The sequence below is a fragment of the Embiotoca jacksoni genome, unplaced genomic scaffold (assembly GCF_022577435.1).
Source record: "Embiotoca jacksoni isolate LCO1_2020_lvr unplaced genomic scaffold, fEmbJac1.0.p SCAF_3, whole genome shotgun sequence".
Taxonomy (NCBI): domain Eukaryota; kingdom Metazoa; phylum Chordata; class Actinopteri; family Embiotocidae; genus Embiotoca; species Embiotoca jacksoni.
In genome coordinates, this window is record NW_027185381.1 from 18,815,378 (window position 1) to 18,830,068 (window position 14,691).

Consider the following 14,691-nt stretch of genomic DNA (forward strand, 5'->3'; position numbering starts at 1 on the left):
CGGCAGAGGGGGCCATAACACAAAGCCCTCAGTCCGACTAACTCGCATGGTTATGTCTCCACCGTCAGAGCCTGGTCTAAGTGAAAAGCAGCCTGCTTCCAGCAGCTCCTCCGCTAACACGGGCCAAAGTTATCCCGGAATAAGGACAGCACGCATGTGCCGTCAACCCGGATGTAGATATGTTTGTGCGCGTCAATTCCCCCACCTCTCCCAAGTTGTGACTAATTTGCTGAGGAAGAATTATATTTTAACGCAAAGCTTTGCCACCCCGAACCTGTCCGAACCGGGTTAGCCAGCCGCGACATGTGTCGACCGACGTGGACGTCACACCGGTGACAGCTCCCTACCACGGTGCGTGCGTACGAAGAGCTGCACTTTTGATTCACGGTGAGAAAAACCTTAGTGGGTAAAAAAAAAATATATATATATATATATATATCGTGCATATATTTTCTGTTGTCATAAACTACGACCTTAGGAATGCATTAGAATCTCCTTGGTGATCCTGCAGTTTAATAGACGGCGGTAGGCTGCTCGTTGCTTCCTTTAAATCTCACCCCGTGTTGCAGAACACGTCCTGGAACTTCGATGATGGACTTTCGCGGGAGGAGGCACGAGCGAGGCAGCAACTGGACCGACCCGGAGATAGTGGAGCTGCTCCAGCTGTGGTCCGACGAGTCGGTCCAGATAGAGTTGGAGAGCTCATTGCGCAACCAGCGTGTGTTTGACCGCATTGCCCACATTCTGCGCGAAAAGGGCATCTACCGCACGGGTGACCAGTGCAGGGAGAAGATCAAGAAGATGAAGCTGGAGTACCGCCGCATTAAGGACAACCATAAAATGAGGTCGTGGAAGTTCTATGATGTGATGGACAGGGTGCTGGCGAACCGACCGGCCATCACCTACTCCTCCCTGGGCGGAGCTGTCATAGCTCAACAGGTGTTTCAGAGCCCCGGGGTGCCGGACTCATACCTGCAAGGAGTTCAAGCAGGCGCTTTTGGTCCTACTTCCTCTGGCGGGTTTCTGTTTGGCCAGCCTCCTAAAGCTGGAGATCCACTGGATATCAAATGTGAAGATGTTGAGGACAGCATGCTGAACTCGGGCGTTCCGCCCCCTGAGATGTACTATGGATCTGGAGATGATCAGGAAACGGATGGGCAATCTCTGCTGGGGCCAGAGGACACACTGGGTCGAGCAGAGAGCTCAACAAATACAAGAATCTCGCCATCAGGTTGTCAGTCCAAACGCTAACATTATTATGAGCAATGTTATCATCAGCATACTATTAGAAACGGACAGCTAGTTGAAATGTTTATCCTCTTCTTTATATTCCCAGGCTTTAGTGACCTGAACATTGCCGGCTCCACGGCTGCCGCCCAGGCTGTTGGTGCTCCAGTGGCACAGGGCACATCTGACCAGCCCTGTAAGGAGAGGTCTCGTCCTCAAACCTCTGTGAGACAAAGGAAGCGACGGCGGGGCGGCAAAACATCTTGGGCCCATGGGGGTGGCGGCAGATGCGGTGGTCAGGGGAGCCTGGATAAAGCCCTGGCATGCCTTCTGAACTGGCAGCAGTCTGCAGAGGAGCGTCTTCTCTCCCTGGAGGAGGCGCGGCTGGAGAGAGAGTTGCAGGCGGAGGAGCGCAGGGAGGAGCGGGAGGAGAGGAGGGCAGAACAGGAGCGCCAGCACGAGCTCCGCCTGTTCAGCATGCTGACGGGGGCGTTGTTCGCTGTCAGACAGGTCGCTCCAACTGCAACACCGACCGACCCCTCCGTCTCACCCTCAGCTCATCCGTCACCTTCACTGATGACCACAACAGCCCCCTCTGTCTCGTCATCTTTATCTCAGCAACCTTCGGAAGCTCCCGCAGCACAGGTTGTTTCCGCTCAGGAGACAGAGAACACACAGCCCAAGTCTGTCAAAGGCTGCAACATATCTCGGAACATTTTGGCAACGCTGACGGGTGGAGAAACCCTTGGTCGTAGTGTGTACCTGTCCAACCGTGGTAACGGCATCCGACAGCATCAAGGCATTCTCCAGGAGGGCTATGCCCAATATGGAGCGGACAGACACCACGACACAGAAAACCCTGATGTAAGCGAGCGTCATTCTAGTCGCTGGTGCTGAACCGTCTGATATCAAGAATGACACTGTAACGAGGCCTGTTTTCTGTTTCCAGGGTATAATCAACATGGGTACCAGTGAGAACAAACTATGCTATGATCTTCTTCACACACGGGTACTATAAATATTACAGTATTATGGTATAATGCTTCAGAGTGCAGTCTACTCTAATATGTGTCAATAATCATAAATAATTTCATTTTCCTTCTGCTACAGTTGACCAAGCCCGACATGCTACATATTGACCCATCCTTGTTGCAGTATTCAGACTGGAGGGGACACACTTTGTATGACTTTTTTTTTTTTTTTAATTTTAAGAACCACTTTTGTTTTGTGACTCAAAGTAAACATTTTACAGTAACCTTTCCCAGTTAACCTTCTGACAACCTTTCCATTTTGTTCTTTTTCAGCCTGAGAGAGGTCGTCGCAAAGTTTCTGACTCACTTCTGCCATTCTCCAAACCCACTGAAAGCTGACAATGTGAGTGACGAATATTGCTTGTATTACTGGAATTCAACTAATATGAACAGTAAGTAAGTAAGACAACAGCTACAATCATTTGAATATATTAAAACCTAAGAGAGTTTGGGGAGTGTGTATATAAATAGCAGAGATAAAAATGTAAAAGCTTACAATTATTCACACACTATTCTGTGTGTGTAGTGACAACGTTCTCGCACATCGGAGTATTTACCTTTTTCTCCACAATATGTCAGAGGGAAATCTTAACACTTTTTCAACATTTATATAATGACTGTAGATAGTGGCCACTTTGTATATTAAGATTTGCTCTCAGCATATTGTACAAAAATATAATGAATCTCCAGGAGTTTAAACCACTGAAATGTATTTATAAAAGGAACCATTCATCAAAATGACTAGTTGCACTTTTGACTCTTAATTACTTAATAATTGATCATTTAATAATTTAAATAATTATTTGCTCTAAGGCAAGAAAAAGTTGACCAACACTTTTCATGTCGGTTACATCGTGGTCTTATCCTTTTAAAGTTACTAAAATACATTTTCCACCACAGACAAATTTTGTACTCGTGTAATCTCCGAGATATTTCTAAAGAAGATTATCTTCCTATAATTGATAGAGATATCCAGTAAATATGTAATTACTGACAATAAGGCTTGTCTTTTTTTTTTAAATTTATTATTATTAATTTTTTTTACAGTTTTATACTGCTGCTACAGACGACACTGAATTATAGCCTTTCATTATCAGATTTGATAGCAATGGATCTAGATCGTTTATTTGAGACACTCACTAATGACTATAAAGATGTCAAATGTATCAATTGAACAAACATAATTTTTAGGGTGACCAATTTAATTAGCAGATGTAATGAATGGCTGTTTTAGTAGGTGGATGAATTTGTAGCATATTCATCAGGCTTCCTTCTGTGCTCCTTAATTGGGTCTTTCATAATGCTGTGGATGTGTGTTCCTTCAGGTTGTGGTGATGAATGGCTGCGGTTCCCTCTTCTCATGTATTGCTGCAGTGATTTGTGACCCCAAAGGTAGGTTCACAAATACATTGACACACAGAACACACACAGTACACTTATACGAATACAAATGTGTGTGTGCTATAGAGAGAGGAAATGGAGCCAAGTTTCTACTTTGCTTGTTAATTATTAAACACAATGATGATGGTACTAAAGAGAAAAGGAAAGATTTAAACAATTTACAGTTATTTAGGCAACTGCATAAACTGCATAGTCTTTAAGGCTACTGCAGGCAAGTTCTCATTTTAAGCGATGTAGCATGTCTGTTTTGCCCAATAACTACCTTAATATAAAAATGATAAGCCTGAGAGGCAGCCCATATTCACCTATTTACTACCAGCTTGGATCACTAAACCACAGTAAGTCATTCATTTGTGCTCAATTGCGTAGCAAAATGAGATTAGCAAATGTAGCTCATTTGAGAATTTGCTCACACTTCAGCCATGAAAATTACCACTAATAACCTAAAAAGTATCCAATATCCTTCATTTAAAATGGTCATATATATATGAATATCTCGAATGAACATACGGTTTATCATATGTGTGTATATTTTTTAAATATAAGGAGTCATTTATAAATTGTAATTTGCAAGAAGATGAAATATGTGTGCATTTAGATGTGTTTTTTTTTATGTTGTAGATGCCATTCTTATTCCTACTCCTTTCTATGGCATTATCACTGAAGATCTGCATCTGTATAGTGGTGTAAAACTCTTCCATGTTCCTCTCGATTGTGAGGTAGGAATACAAAACCACATTTACTTGCAGTAATGTTGTGTTGGAAATGTTTGTTAAATGTGTGGGGTTTTTTTTCTTCTATTTTGCATTCACCTTTCCATCATGTGAGGTCATACAGTAGAGTAGAGTTTTGTCAGCTCTCCCGATCGGATGTTGATGTGCTATTTTTTATTTTTCTCTTATTTATAGGCTGATGGCAAAGACGGCCGACCCTTCCACCTCACTGTAGGGAAACTAGAAGAAGGTCTGAAAAGGGCTAAGCAAGAGGTAACTCATAACAGTATGTGTTGCCAAGCACTTCCCTGTAATGAATATTTAAAGAAGGACAGAATCACTCCAGAAATGTTCGGGCAAAGTTTATGTAAACGTTCTGAATGCTCTACTTTTCTCAGAGATTTGTTTTTCCAGCTTCATCTCTGTGGACTGTGAGGATACAGTTTATATTTACTTCGCACCTGACTGTTTATTTAAGGGGTTGACCATTCGAGCTGTGATCCTGATGAACCCCCACAACCCTCTGGCTGAGATCTACACCCTCAAGGACATGATTGCCTTCTTGGAGTTTGCCAAAAGGTATGTTTGCCCAGCTATTATCTCACGCTGTGGCCAAATACTGTAATCCCCCTGGTCTGCGGTCCTGTGGTTCCTGTAAGCACTTTGCCAAGTCACTGCATACAGTTCCCACTGTGATCTCTTTTATTTTGCAGCACTGTCCCATGTGTGGAATATCAAGTGCTCTTGATAGAGTTTTATCACCTTGCCTAACCATCAGCATATTGTCAAGTGCAGCCATGTGCCGAAGAGTCTCCTGCATCGTCTATTGTTTCCTAAATGATCTTGCCAGAGTAATTCCCTTCACAGACCCTTGCAGCCACTGAGCTGTTGTAACCATAAACTATGGTGCTTTTACTCTGATGAAGGACGTTGAAGGAACCATTCTGCTCTAATGTTGCCTTTTCTTTGACATAAACAGTCACTAACACTATAGAACCGAGGCTTATTAAAGCTGCACTGAAAATATGTGTATAACTATACGATCTTTCTGCCCCTCGTTTCCTGTGTAGACATCAGCTCCACGCCATTGTAGATGAAGTGTACATGCTGACGATCTTTGATGAATCTGTCACCTTTCACAGTGTCCTCAGTATAGACAGGTACGGCATGAACCTAACATCTACATGATTACTCTATTAGACCCTTAATCATTACATTTGCAGCTGAAGACATCCTCTTATCGCCTAATGATGTCCCCTTATTTCAGTTTGCCCGACCCGCAGAGGACACATGTAATGTGGGGAATGAGTAAGGTACGTTCTGTGCTGAGCTCTGACAATGTGAGCCTGTCAGACTTTTTATATCCGCTGACATTACAGTAAAAGTTTTTCTCCAGCAGGTGTTGTTCCCTCACAGTTCTTTTTCTTTCACTTTCTAGGACTTTGCAATGGCAGGTATCAGAATAGGCACTCTGTATACTGAGAACAGAGACCTTGTGGAGGCTTTGGCTCAGCTTGGCTCCTTCCATGGTATCCCCGGGACCTCCCAGCACCAGGTTGCACAACTGCTTCAGGACAGAGGTACAAACCAACCTTCATGAGCGTTTTCGCAAACAGACTGCAGCAGTAATGTCATATTTACCATAAACACAACTGGGAAAATAATCCTAACATTCAAAACAGGGCAGAATTCCCAATCCTATAATCAGCTGTCTGTACACAAAGCAAGCAGTTTGTATGCGGGCGAGTTTAGATTCACAAATGCGAATTATTTTTGTTGCAAGCTTTTCAGCAATTCAAACGTGTACTTCCCAGTGCTTTCCCTGCTTCCAAGAAATATCACCCCATCTTATTGGCTTCCTCTGACATGACAGGAGCACAGCATGGGGTTCTGCTGCGCCTCAGGCTGTATTAAGACTTGTAACATTTAATTTACACCGACCTATTAACGCTTCAAATCCCTAATGTCGTAGAGTGGATCAGTGAGGAATTTTTGCCTGAGAACAGAAGCAGACTGAAAGCAGCTCACAACTACCTGACCGGAGAGCTGCTCAGCATGGGCGTCCCCTACCTGCACAGGCCGGCAGCACTGTACGTCTGGGCTGACCTCAGAAAGGTAACAAGAGCAAAGTCTGAGTAAAATATCATTCCATTTTAACTTGTGCATAGGCAAATGTTGATCAAACAATCAATTTTGTTTTGAACTCTACAGTCCCCTCATTTCTTGAAAACGATACATGTACATTTCTATAGGCTGTGTATGTCACTTCTTTGTGTCTGTGTTTGTAGTACCTCAGACAGTCATCGTTTGAGGAGGAGTTGTCTCTGTGGAGGCGTTTCCTCAGACACAAAGTGGTGTTGAGCTGTGGCCAAGCGTTCTCCTGCTCCACGCCCGGGTGGTTCCGCATCGTCTTTGCAGACCAACAGCACCACCTTCAGCTCGGTCAGTCTGTAATGCATCACTCACGACACACACTGTTTCTTCATTTTTAAAACGTTTTATGCCAACTCAATAGTTCAATTACTCTCCGTCTCTAATTATATATTGGTAAGGAATGTGCTGTTGCCAGTTCACCTACCAGCTCAATGCTGACGTAGCGAAGAACCACATGTGAAAAACAACCCTGCAACATGAATTGACTCGGCAACATTTTTTATTTCACCTATGTGTTTCAGCATAGGGCCTTCATCATTACTCATGCTGTAGAGAATGAGTAAAAATAAAAACCTATATATGCTCTAAAGGAAGGCTTAATCAGTTATCAAATGACAGATTATGCAAGGATTGGCAGCCTCCAAAGAATGCTGCACCCCCAGCCCTGAGCTTTCAAAATTTAAGGATTCAATAAAATAAAACAAAAGCAAGGAATATCTCAAAGTAACTAAATAAAACGGGAATCATAATAACAATATAATAAAAAACAATTATTGATTATTTCTCAATTGTAAAAATGAGTATAAAAGTCTCTGATGCTAAATTCTTTATGCATTCCCCTTCAAACTTTAATTTCTGAAATTGTAACACCTGACAGCTTTTCTTTTTCTTTTTTGCATCCTAAGTAAGTTAAATAAACCCCTCTTGGTCTGAAATTGACCAGATCATTTCCAATAAAAGATAAATGTTTGGTTTCTGGATCTTTAATGTCTCCTGTTTTATACTGTGTTGTTATTTTTCTGATGGCTATATTTTCACTGATGAAGCCCCAGTGCTGGAACGTTTTGAAATGAAAAGAATATCTCCTGTGAGTTGATTAGTGCTTCCGAGTTATGTAATGAAAAGTTTATATCTATTTTTTAAGTTTTCAAATGTGTTGTTGTTCCCTCTAATTCCCATATTGATTGATGAGACCATATATATTTTTTCATTTATTTAGTCAATGGTTTGTGTTATTCTGGCTCATTTTCGGCTCCGTATTGTATACAAGGTATTGATTGGATAATAGTTACTGGCTTGTTCTGGTAATGTTTCGTGTCATTTCAGGCCTAAAGCGAATTAGGGCGGCTTTGAAAGAAACGGAAGAAAATAGGACCAGCCCTGATTCACACTCCACCAAAGAGACCATTGAGGAGAGCAAAAAGTCAGTGAAAGAGGACAGTGCAGACTCAGACAATGCTGCGATTGTCAATTCAACATCATCACCCCAGAGCAAGTCATCAGACCAGCTGAAGGAAAGGGATAGCCCCGTTCCTGACACAGCCTCGCTGGCCACTGAGGAGTTTGTGTTGCTGGACTGCCAAACATCCAAGCCCGCAGAGAGTCTGGATTCGCTGATTGGTACTCTGAGGCATCAGATCCGTTCCTCTGATTGGCTGGAGAAAAACACTCCGGAGCTCTCTGCCGGGGAGGACCCAGAAATTCTTGATGTATTCAAGGCCCTGCTGCAAAGAGCCAGAAAGTAAACTTAAGATAAACAGGCAAGAATGTAGCTGCCAGATTTCGAGAGGCAGTACTTAAGCATCCTCCTTGCTCCCTGCGTTTATGTTGAGAAGCTCGAAACAAACACCTGACATGAGGTCAAATCTGATGCCTATGTTTGAAGAGTGAAACTGCCGAGAGCGGGATTAAGAGGAGAGGTTTTGAAAAATAATGTATTAAAGGCCAGGAAGTAAGAGCAAGACGGAGTACCTCTACTATATGTGTCTGGAGGCCTTGTTGTTATGCTGCTATGGGAGATTGCCTTGTTTTTTTTTAAACCAGAATAAGATTTGTGTTAATTGACTCATATTCTAAGTGAATGCCAAATGTAAGTCGACCAAGATCAGTCACGTTCATCTCTCAAATATTATAAGTTTCTTATCGCATAAATTGTACATCTTTATTTTGGTTGTATGCAATTTATTTTATCAGAATACTTTCTGTAAAGTTAATGAACTGTGAACAAAGAAAGGAATTGTGTCTTTGCTTCAATATCTTTCAGTCAGAGTATATCTAAATCTGCCCCAGTTCAATTAATTAACCTCTCTAAGAGTTATCTTACACATTTATGTTTTTTTTTCTTAAGATATAGAAAAGGTTATTTTGTGCGCAACGTGATCGGCACGAATTTCAGCAACCTTTTTTTAAACTTTAGTTTGGGTGGGCTGTGGGTTGCTGTTCCGTTGCAACAAAGGAAAGCGAAGGGGGCGGTATTTGGGTGACGAAGAGGAGAGTTTAAAAAAACGTTATCAACCACAACACAGTAAGAAATTCAGAGTGGGATTTCCTATGATGTGTTGTCATGCATATTGACCAAATGACACCCCCCACACAGTTTCAACATGACATAAACAAATGTCCGAGTTCTATTCTTGAAATATCAAGGGGTTTTAGACTTTTGAAATTCCCTTTAACATCCACTTTTCTTTAGCCCCTTTTGCTTATCATCAGCCTGACAAACATCCTCAAATATTGAATGGCAGTTGCTGGAGCTTTCACTTTCTCTACCGTGTGGAAGTCACAGTGGAGAATTCTAGGGGAAACTTCACTGCTGGCTGGGGGAGTTTCCATTACTGTAGAGGTGGAGTTACTCCGAGGGGTCTGATCTGTGGGGAGATGCCTGTGGTCATGAACAGTACAAGTCGTAATATGTCAGGGTCGTAAAAGTGTTTGTACAGTAGTGTTAGAACAGCGGTAAACACTCCTTCACTCTAAACCCTGATATACTTGTACGGACTTAAATCTCATCTTAGTTCCTGACAGCTTTATTCCTCACTGAAAACAAAGGTAAGACAGAACTTTTATGCTTTCTTAAAGCCAAATTTTTATAATCTGAATAGTTACGAGACAGATATTCCTTATGCCACCAAACTTCAGTAGACCCTAATTGTACTCCTGTTTTCCCCATCCCTCTCTTTCAGTGGTGTAGAAATGAAGTTTCTTGAGCTGGGGGACTCCATCAGTCGCTTCAGGCTTGGTCAGTCCTGTTTGGGGTTTGCAGGTTGCCTGTTTGTGTGCTATGCAGTCTGTACACCATTCTGGCTGAAGGACAGGGGACTGTGGACAGAGTGGAATACCACCAGAAGTGACCAGACGAATCGTAAAGATGATCTTGTCTTCAGTGGTGAGTAAAAAGCTGCGTTCACCTCTCTAACACCTTTCTGCAGTCAACAAATCTAATTTATCATCTGTCTAAAAGTCACTCTGTTAAGTTAAAGGTCTGAATGGATGGGGTTAGGGAAGACAGCATATTTAATGAGGCATAAATATGTCTTTGCTTTTCTAAATTGATAAGACACTGCTTTTGCCAGAAATCAGACTTGAGAGGATTTATTTTACTCCTCTGAATCTCGAGTGGAATCCATATCAAAAAGAATATTTGGCAAAATTCTGGGTTACAGAAGAGCTTCTCAGCAGAGGAAAACAAGTTTGAGCTTGCTCTCCTTCTGGAGAATTGCATTCCTGGTATCTGCTGAAGCTATCACATCTGGCTGAATGAAAATGAGCTGAAATTTTTGTGCCAAAAACCAAATCTTTGTCAGTTAAATCTAGTTTCTTATTGCTAAAGAGTAGCTCTCCAGTTAATATCTTTTTTTTTGTCATTTTCATCATGAATCTCTACTCTCACTACTTGTGTTAATACACATATATGCAGCAAGCTAATGAGGCACCTCCAAAGAGATTGGCTTTTTAAGTTTTCACTAAGCTGTTTTTAAACATGACATTAAATTAGAAAAAAAAAGTTAGACTAACAAGACTGCCCCTAATGCCTGGAAGAAACAAACTATAACCAGCCAACATTAAGTTTAAATATAGTGCAACATTATTAAATCCAAGAGAAAGAAAAAGAACTCTCAGCCCAGCAGTTATCAATTCAACTGTTAGCTAACCTGCTTGGTTGTGTGTTGATTTAGCAACACGAACATCAGACAGGTTGCGCAACGGCCATAAACACACTAAGAGCTCACCTGACGATCACAAGACTGGTATAATACTAAGTGTACCGTCAGCTAACACTCCAGCATAGATGTCTAGGCACTAAATAAAATATACATGTCAATACTTGCTTGATCACAGATAATGGAAAAGTGGTGGGTGATGTGGAACGGCGCCAGTTTTGGTTGCAACCACAATGAGAACACCTGCAAACAAGTCAAAAAACACAAAAATAAGTCACTGTTTTCTTCCAATGTTCTGTTTTTATTGCACATACACACTTTCAGAAAGAATGCAGTGGGAGGAACGCTCCATTTACACAATAACTACTCTAAAAGTCCATGAACACTCCTCGTGTCAGAGGCATGGACATGTGGGGGCACCCAGGGGACTGTTTTCATCATGCTGACTAATTAATAGAGACATCATGTGAAACGTGAACATCAAAGTTAATCATTCTGATCTTGGACCGTCTGTATGTGTCTGTTGTTTTGTCTCCAGCCATGGAAGCAGAAAGAGTGTTTGGAGTTATTTCCTTCCTGATGGCTGTGAGCACTGGTGCTCTGTGCCTTGTGTTTGCCCTCTGCTGGACATCTGAGACGGTGCGTTCCTACTCCAACACTCGCTCCCTCCTCATGGCAGGACAGGCACTCTACCCCACCACCCTGCTGCTGCTCACCATGGCCTCCACAGGTAAGGAGCAGGACACACGCGCACACACACACACACACACACACACACACACACACACACACACACACACACACACACACACACACACACACAGTTTTGTGTTTCACTTTAATACACTGTTGTTGTTGTTTTGGGAGTTTTAAAATAACATGTACTTGGTTGGGATAGTTCATGTCAAAGCCACACCGACAGAAATTCTTTCATGTACTGCTCATTTACATACCCTGCAGGCCAGCAGTTTTTAAAGAGACTTTTTTACTTTCTTTGGAATTGCAGTTCATTATCATACAAACTCTTTTCTAAAGCTCCAGGCATGTAATAATTGATCTTAATGACTTTTCCCTTTTTGTAGCAATGTACTAGATGTGACTAATTGTTCTCACTTGTCTACAGGTTTCTTCTTCCTCCTGAGCTGGTCTTTTTTCACCCATCAGCACCGAGAAGAGATCCGTCAGGACTTCTCCAGCCTTGGCTCCTCCTACTGGCTGGGGGCTTTAGGTTGGATCCTGCTGTTGGTCGTGGAGGCGATAGTCTTTATCGCCGAACAAATTATTGTGCCAGACATCTTACCTGACCTCGAGAAGGCTGTGGAGTCGTGGCGGATATCCTCTCAATTTGAGGCGGCTAAACGGTCTTTCAGCGAAGGTTATTACCCAGCCAGCACCAAAAGCATCCTGGCTCCAAAGAGGTATACGTCAGTACCTTGAATGGAAAGTCAGAAAGAGAATATGAATACATACAGACACAATTTGACCCACTGTGTTAAATGTTGGCTGGAGGAATTAGGATTCTCTGAATCCTGAAAGTCAGCTGGATTGAATGCTCCAGGTTTCTGCAGGGCTGATTGTGGAGATCATTGCCCAGTTTTCTTTTTTCAGCATGAACTGAAATAAAACAAAAACACACTAAGGACCAACAATATTGACTACAAAACTTGGTCACTAAGTGCAAGATCACAACTGTTTACTGACAAAGTGAAGTGTAAACTTGTGTTTGGACAGTTCTGAGGTTCATAAGGTTTTGTTCAGCTCCTCGGCCAGGACCAGATCCAGGTATGGAGGGGCTTACGAGCTGAATGTAAACACTGCCACAAAACATTAAACTATTGCCTCATCCTGAATGTTTCAGTAGGTGCTGCAATGGATTTGATGAATGTTAAAATAGTCCCATCTTGTAATGACCATGTGGGACTTCAAACATGTAAAGAAACATGGCTACTGGTAAATGTTTTACTCTTATTTTTGTAGAAATGTAAGCTAAGATGACTGAATGTTTTATATATGGCACACCATAAATCCTACAAAATGGCAAATAAACTTTATGTTGCATGTGACTATATTGTTTCATTAAAAGCAAAGAATTGGAGCAGTCCTGTTGTCCTACTGATGGTGAGTAATGTTGAAAAAGGAGGAAAATTGCACTTTGCACAACATCTATGACCATCCCTTTGTTTGTTGTTCAAGTATCCCATGGTCAGTTCTCACTTGGCAGTCATTTGGTTACAGCGCTCAGTACCAGACAAAGGTTTGGGAACACCTCACGGCCTTTTCTTTATTTCTATCATGTTCAACAAAACTTAGTGTTTGTGGTACCATCAGCTGTCCACACTCTATGCTAGATACTGACGAAGCAAGCTGCTATAAAAGTTTTCATCCTATAAGATGACCAGTCTTAAAAACAACAACTCTTATCTGACAAAAGGGACCAACAAGAGCTCAATGGCTCACTGTTTGGACAACTGCCCAGCAGGACTTGCATGTGTAGCGAAGCAGAGCTTTTGCCAGCCAGTCCTACATCTGTCTCCTTCATGAAACACTTACCTCATACATTTATCCCATACAGTCCCTGGTTCTGCAGAGCTTTTGGACCACCAGAAAACAGACTTCCTCCAATGTCGTTATTTACTTTTCTCTCACACCTTCCCAGGAGGCGAGGAAGCACTCAGATGCTGGACTGCTCATGTTTATGTTCTCAACCTGCCAAAGTAGGGGAGAATTAAGTGGCTCTGGCTCTGTTAATTGGGCGTTAATCAGGTGTTGCTCTAATTAAAAGGCAGTTCCGCCCTGTTGGGCCCTGGTAATGAGTTTGTTATTAAATCCACAGAGGATTTTTGTCTCTTTTTCAATTTACCAACAGGGTAGTGCTTAATTGCTGTGTAAATGAGGGGAATGTCCTTGAAGGTTGTGTTGCATCAGCATGCGATCCATGAACAGAACTGTTCTAAAGAGCTTCGCCATTCAAACTTCAAATTGTATTCAATTGACTGTGACCTTGTGTCCAGATGTGCCTCTCAACAGCAACTGCAATTTTAGTTTAATTGTCATTTTTAAAAGAAACTTCTTCAAACCTAATTTGAAAAATCTGGTAACCCACTTTCCTTTGTAACAAAAGTACTTTTAAAATTGATTTCCTTTTCATCTTAAGTTGCTTTTATTTCCCCTGGTGGGTGATATTTGATCCCTTGGAAGCACACAGTCTTTTCTGGCTAACAGTGCCTCATAAACAAACCCTCCCCTTTTAACCTTCCACCCCCACAAATCTCTTTCACCTTCATGAAAGAAACAGACCAAAGGTTGAGAATGCCTTCAGAGAAACACCGGTCAAATCAATATGGAGATAGAAAGAAAGAGATAGAGAGACAGTCAGGCACAAAGCAAGAAATGACAGATGAATGGTAAAAGATGTTACACACTGATAGACAGGTGGCCTGATAGACGCTGAGCGATTGTGGGTGCTGATTGTTGAAGGGCATTTGCTACAGAGACATCAATCAGAAGATGGCACCAAGATTGAGAGTTTACTGCCTATGGGTGGCAGCATGTGTAGAACACAACCCGGGCTAAACCACTGCTCTTTATATCAATTAGAGACCAATTATACAGCCATGTCCTTCTAATTATGCTGCACCGCCACTCTACCATCCCCCAGTATAATATAAAGTGTGTGTTTCTGCGTACTCCCATGTGTCTGTGGTTATGTTCATTGAGATTAATAAATAAACTCGCCGGGTGCCAAGACGAGGCATTCTTAATCTGATTTTCAGAGCTACAATTTAGTGTTTTGGTGGGAAGAAAAATCAAAGGAAAAAAAGAAGAGCCAAAAAGTGTTGTTTTCTCTTCTACCTTTTGGTGGTGCTGGTGTAACATCTATTGCTCTGCCTTTTGCAATGAAATCTGGTGAAATGGGGAGACAGTGCTTTCATTTGATGAGTAATGAAATCACAAAACGTCTGTGCGTGTATGCATGTGTGAGTGTTTGTATATGTGTGTGTTTGA

The 14,691-nt window shown here is 42.0% G+C and overlaps 1 protein-coding gene across 1 annotated transcript; it reads left to right on the forward strand.

The window, feature by feature from the left end:
• The first annotated feature begins 63 nt into the window (after positions 1 to 63).
• On the forward strand, positions 64 to 12,749 carry accs (1-aminocyclopropane-1-carboxylate synthase homolog (Arabidopsis)(non-functional)). Its single transcript, XM_069162980.1, has 19 exons — positions 64 to 387; positions 570 to 1,231; positions 1,337 to 2,091; positions 2,177 to 2,236; positions 2,338 to 2,408; positions 2,532 to 2,601; positions 3,584 to 3,650; positions 4,281 to 4,378; positions 4,568 to 4,645; positions 4,851 to 4,951; positions 5,443 to 5,532; positions 5,640 to 5,685; positions 5,811 to 5,952; positions 6,345 to 6,487; positions 6,661 to 6,814; positions 7,853 to 9,574; positions 9,709 to 9,911; positions 11,225 to 11,416; positions 11,810 to 12,749. Exons 2-16 carry the CDS (start codon positions 589 to 591, stop codon positions 8,269 to 8,271), a joined length of 2,937 nt encoding a protein of 978 aa, XP_069019081.1. The 5' UTR covers positions 64 to 387; positions 570 to 588; the 3' UTR covers positions 8,272 to 9,574; positions 9,709 to 9,911; positions 11,225 to 11,416; positions 11,810 to 12,749.
• The last annotated feature ends 1,942 nt before the right edge of the window (positions 12,750 to 14,691 follow it).

Bases quoted from the DNA above. Each gene is read 5' to 3' on its own strand.
- accs (XM_069162980.1), top strand. From the start codon at position 589: ATGATGGACTTTCGCGGGAGGAGGCACGAGCGAGGCAGCAACTGGACC. The intron at 2,602-3,583 runs GTGAGTGACGAA...GTGTTCCTTCAG, and splicing joins ACCCACTGAAAGCTGACAAT to GTTGTGGTGATGAATGGCTG. The intron at 5,953-6,344 runs GTACAAACCAAC...CTAATGTCGTAG, and splicing joins ACAACTGCTTCAGGACAGAG to AGTGGATCAGTGAGGAATTT.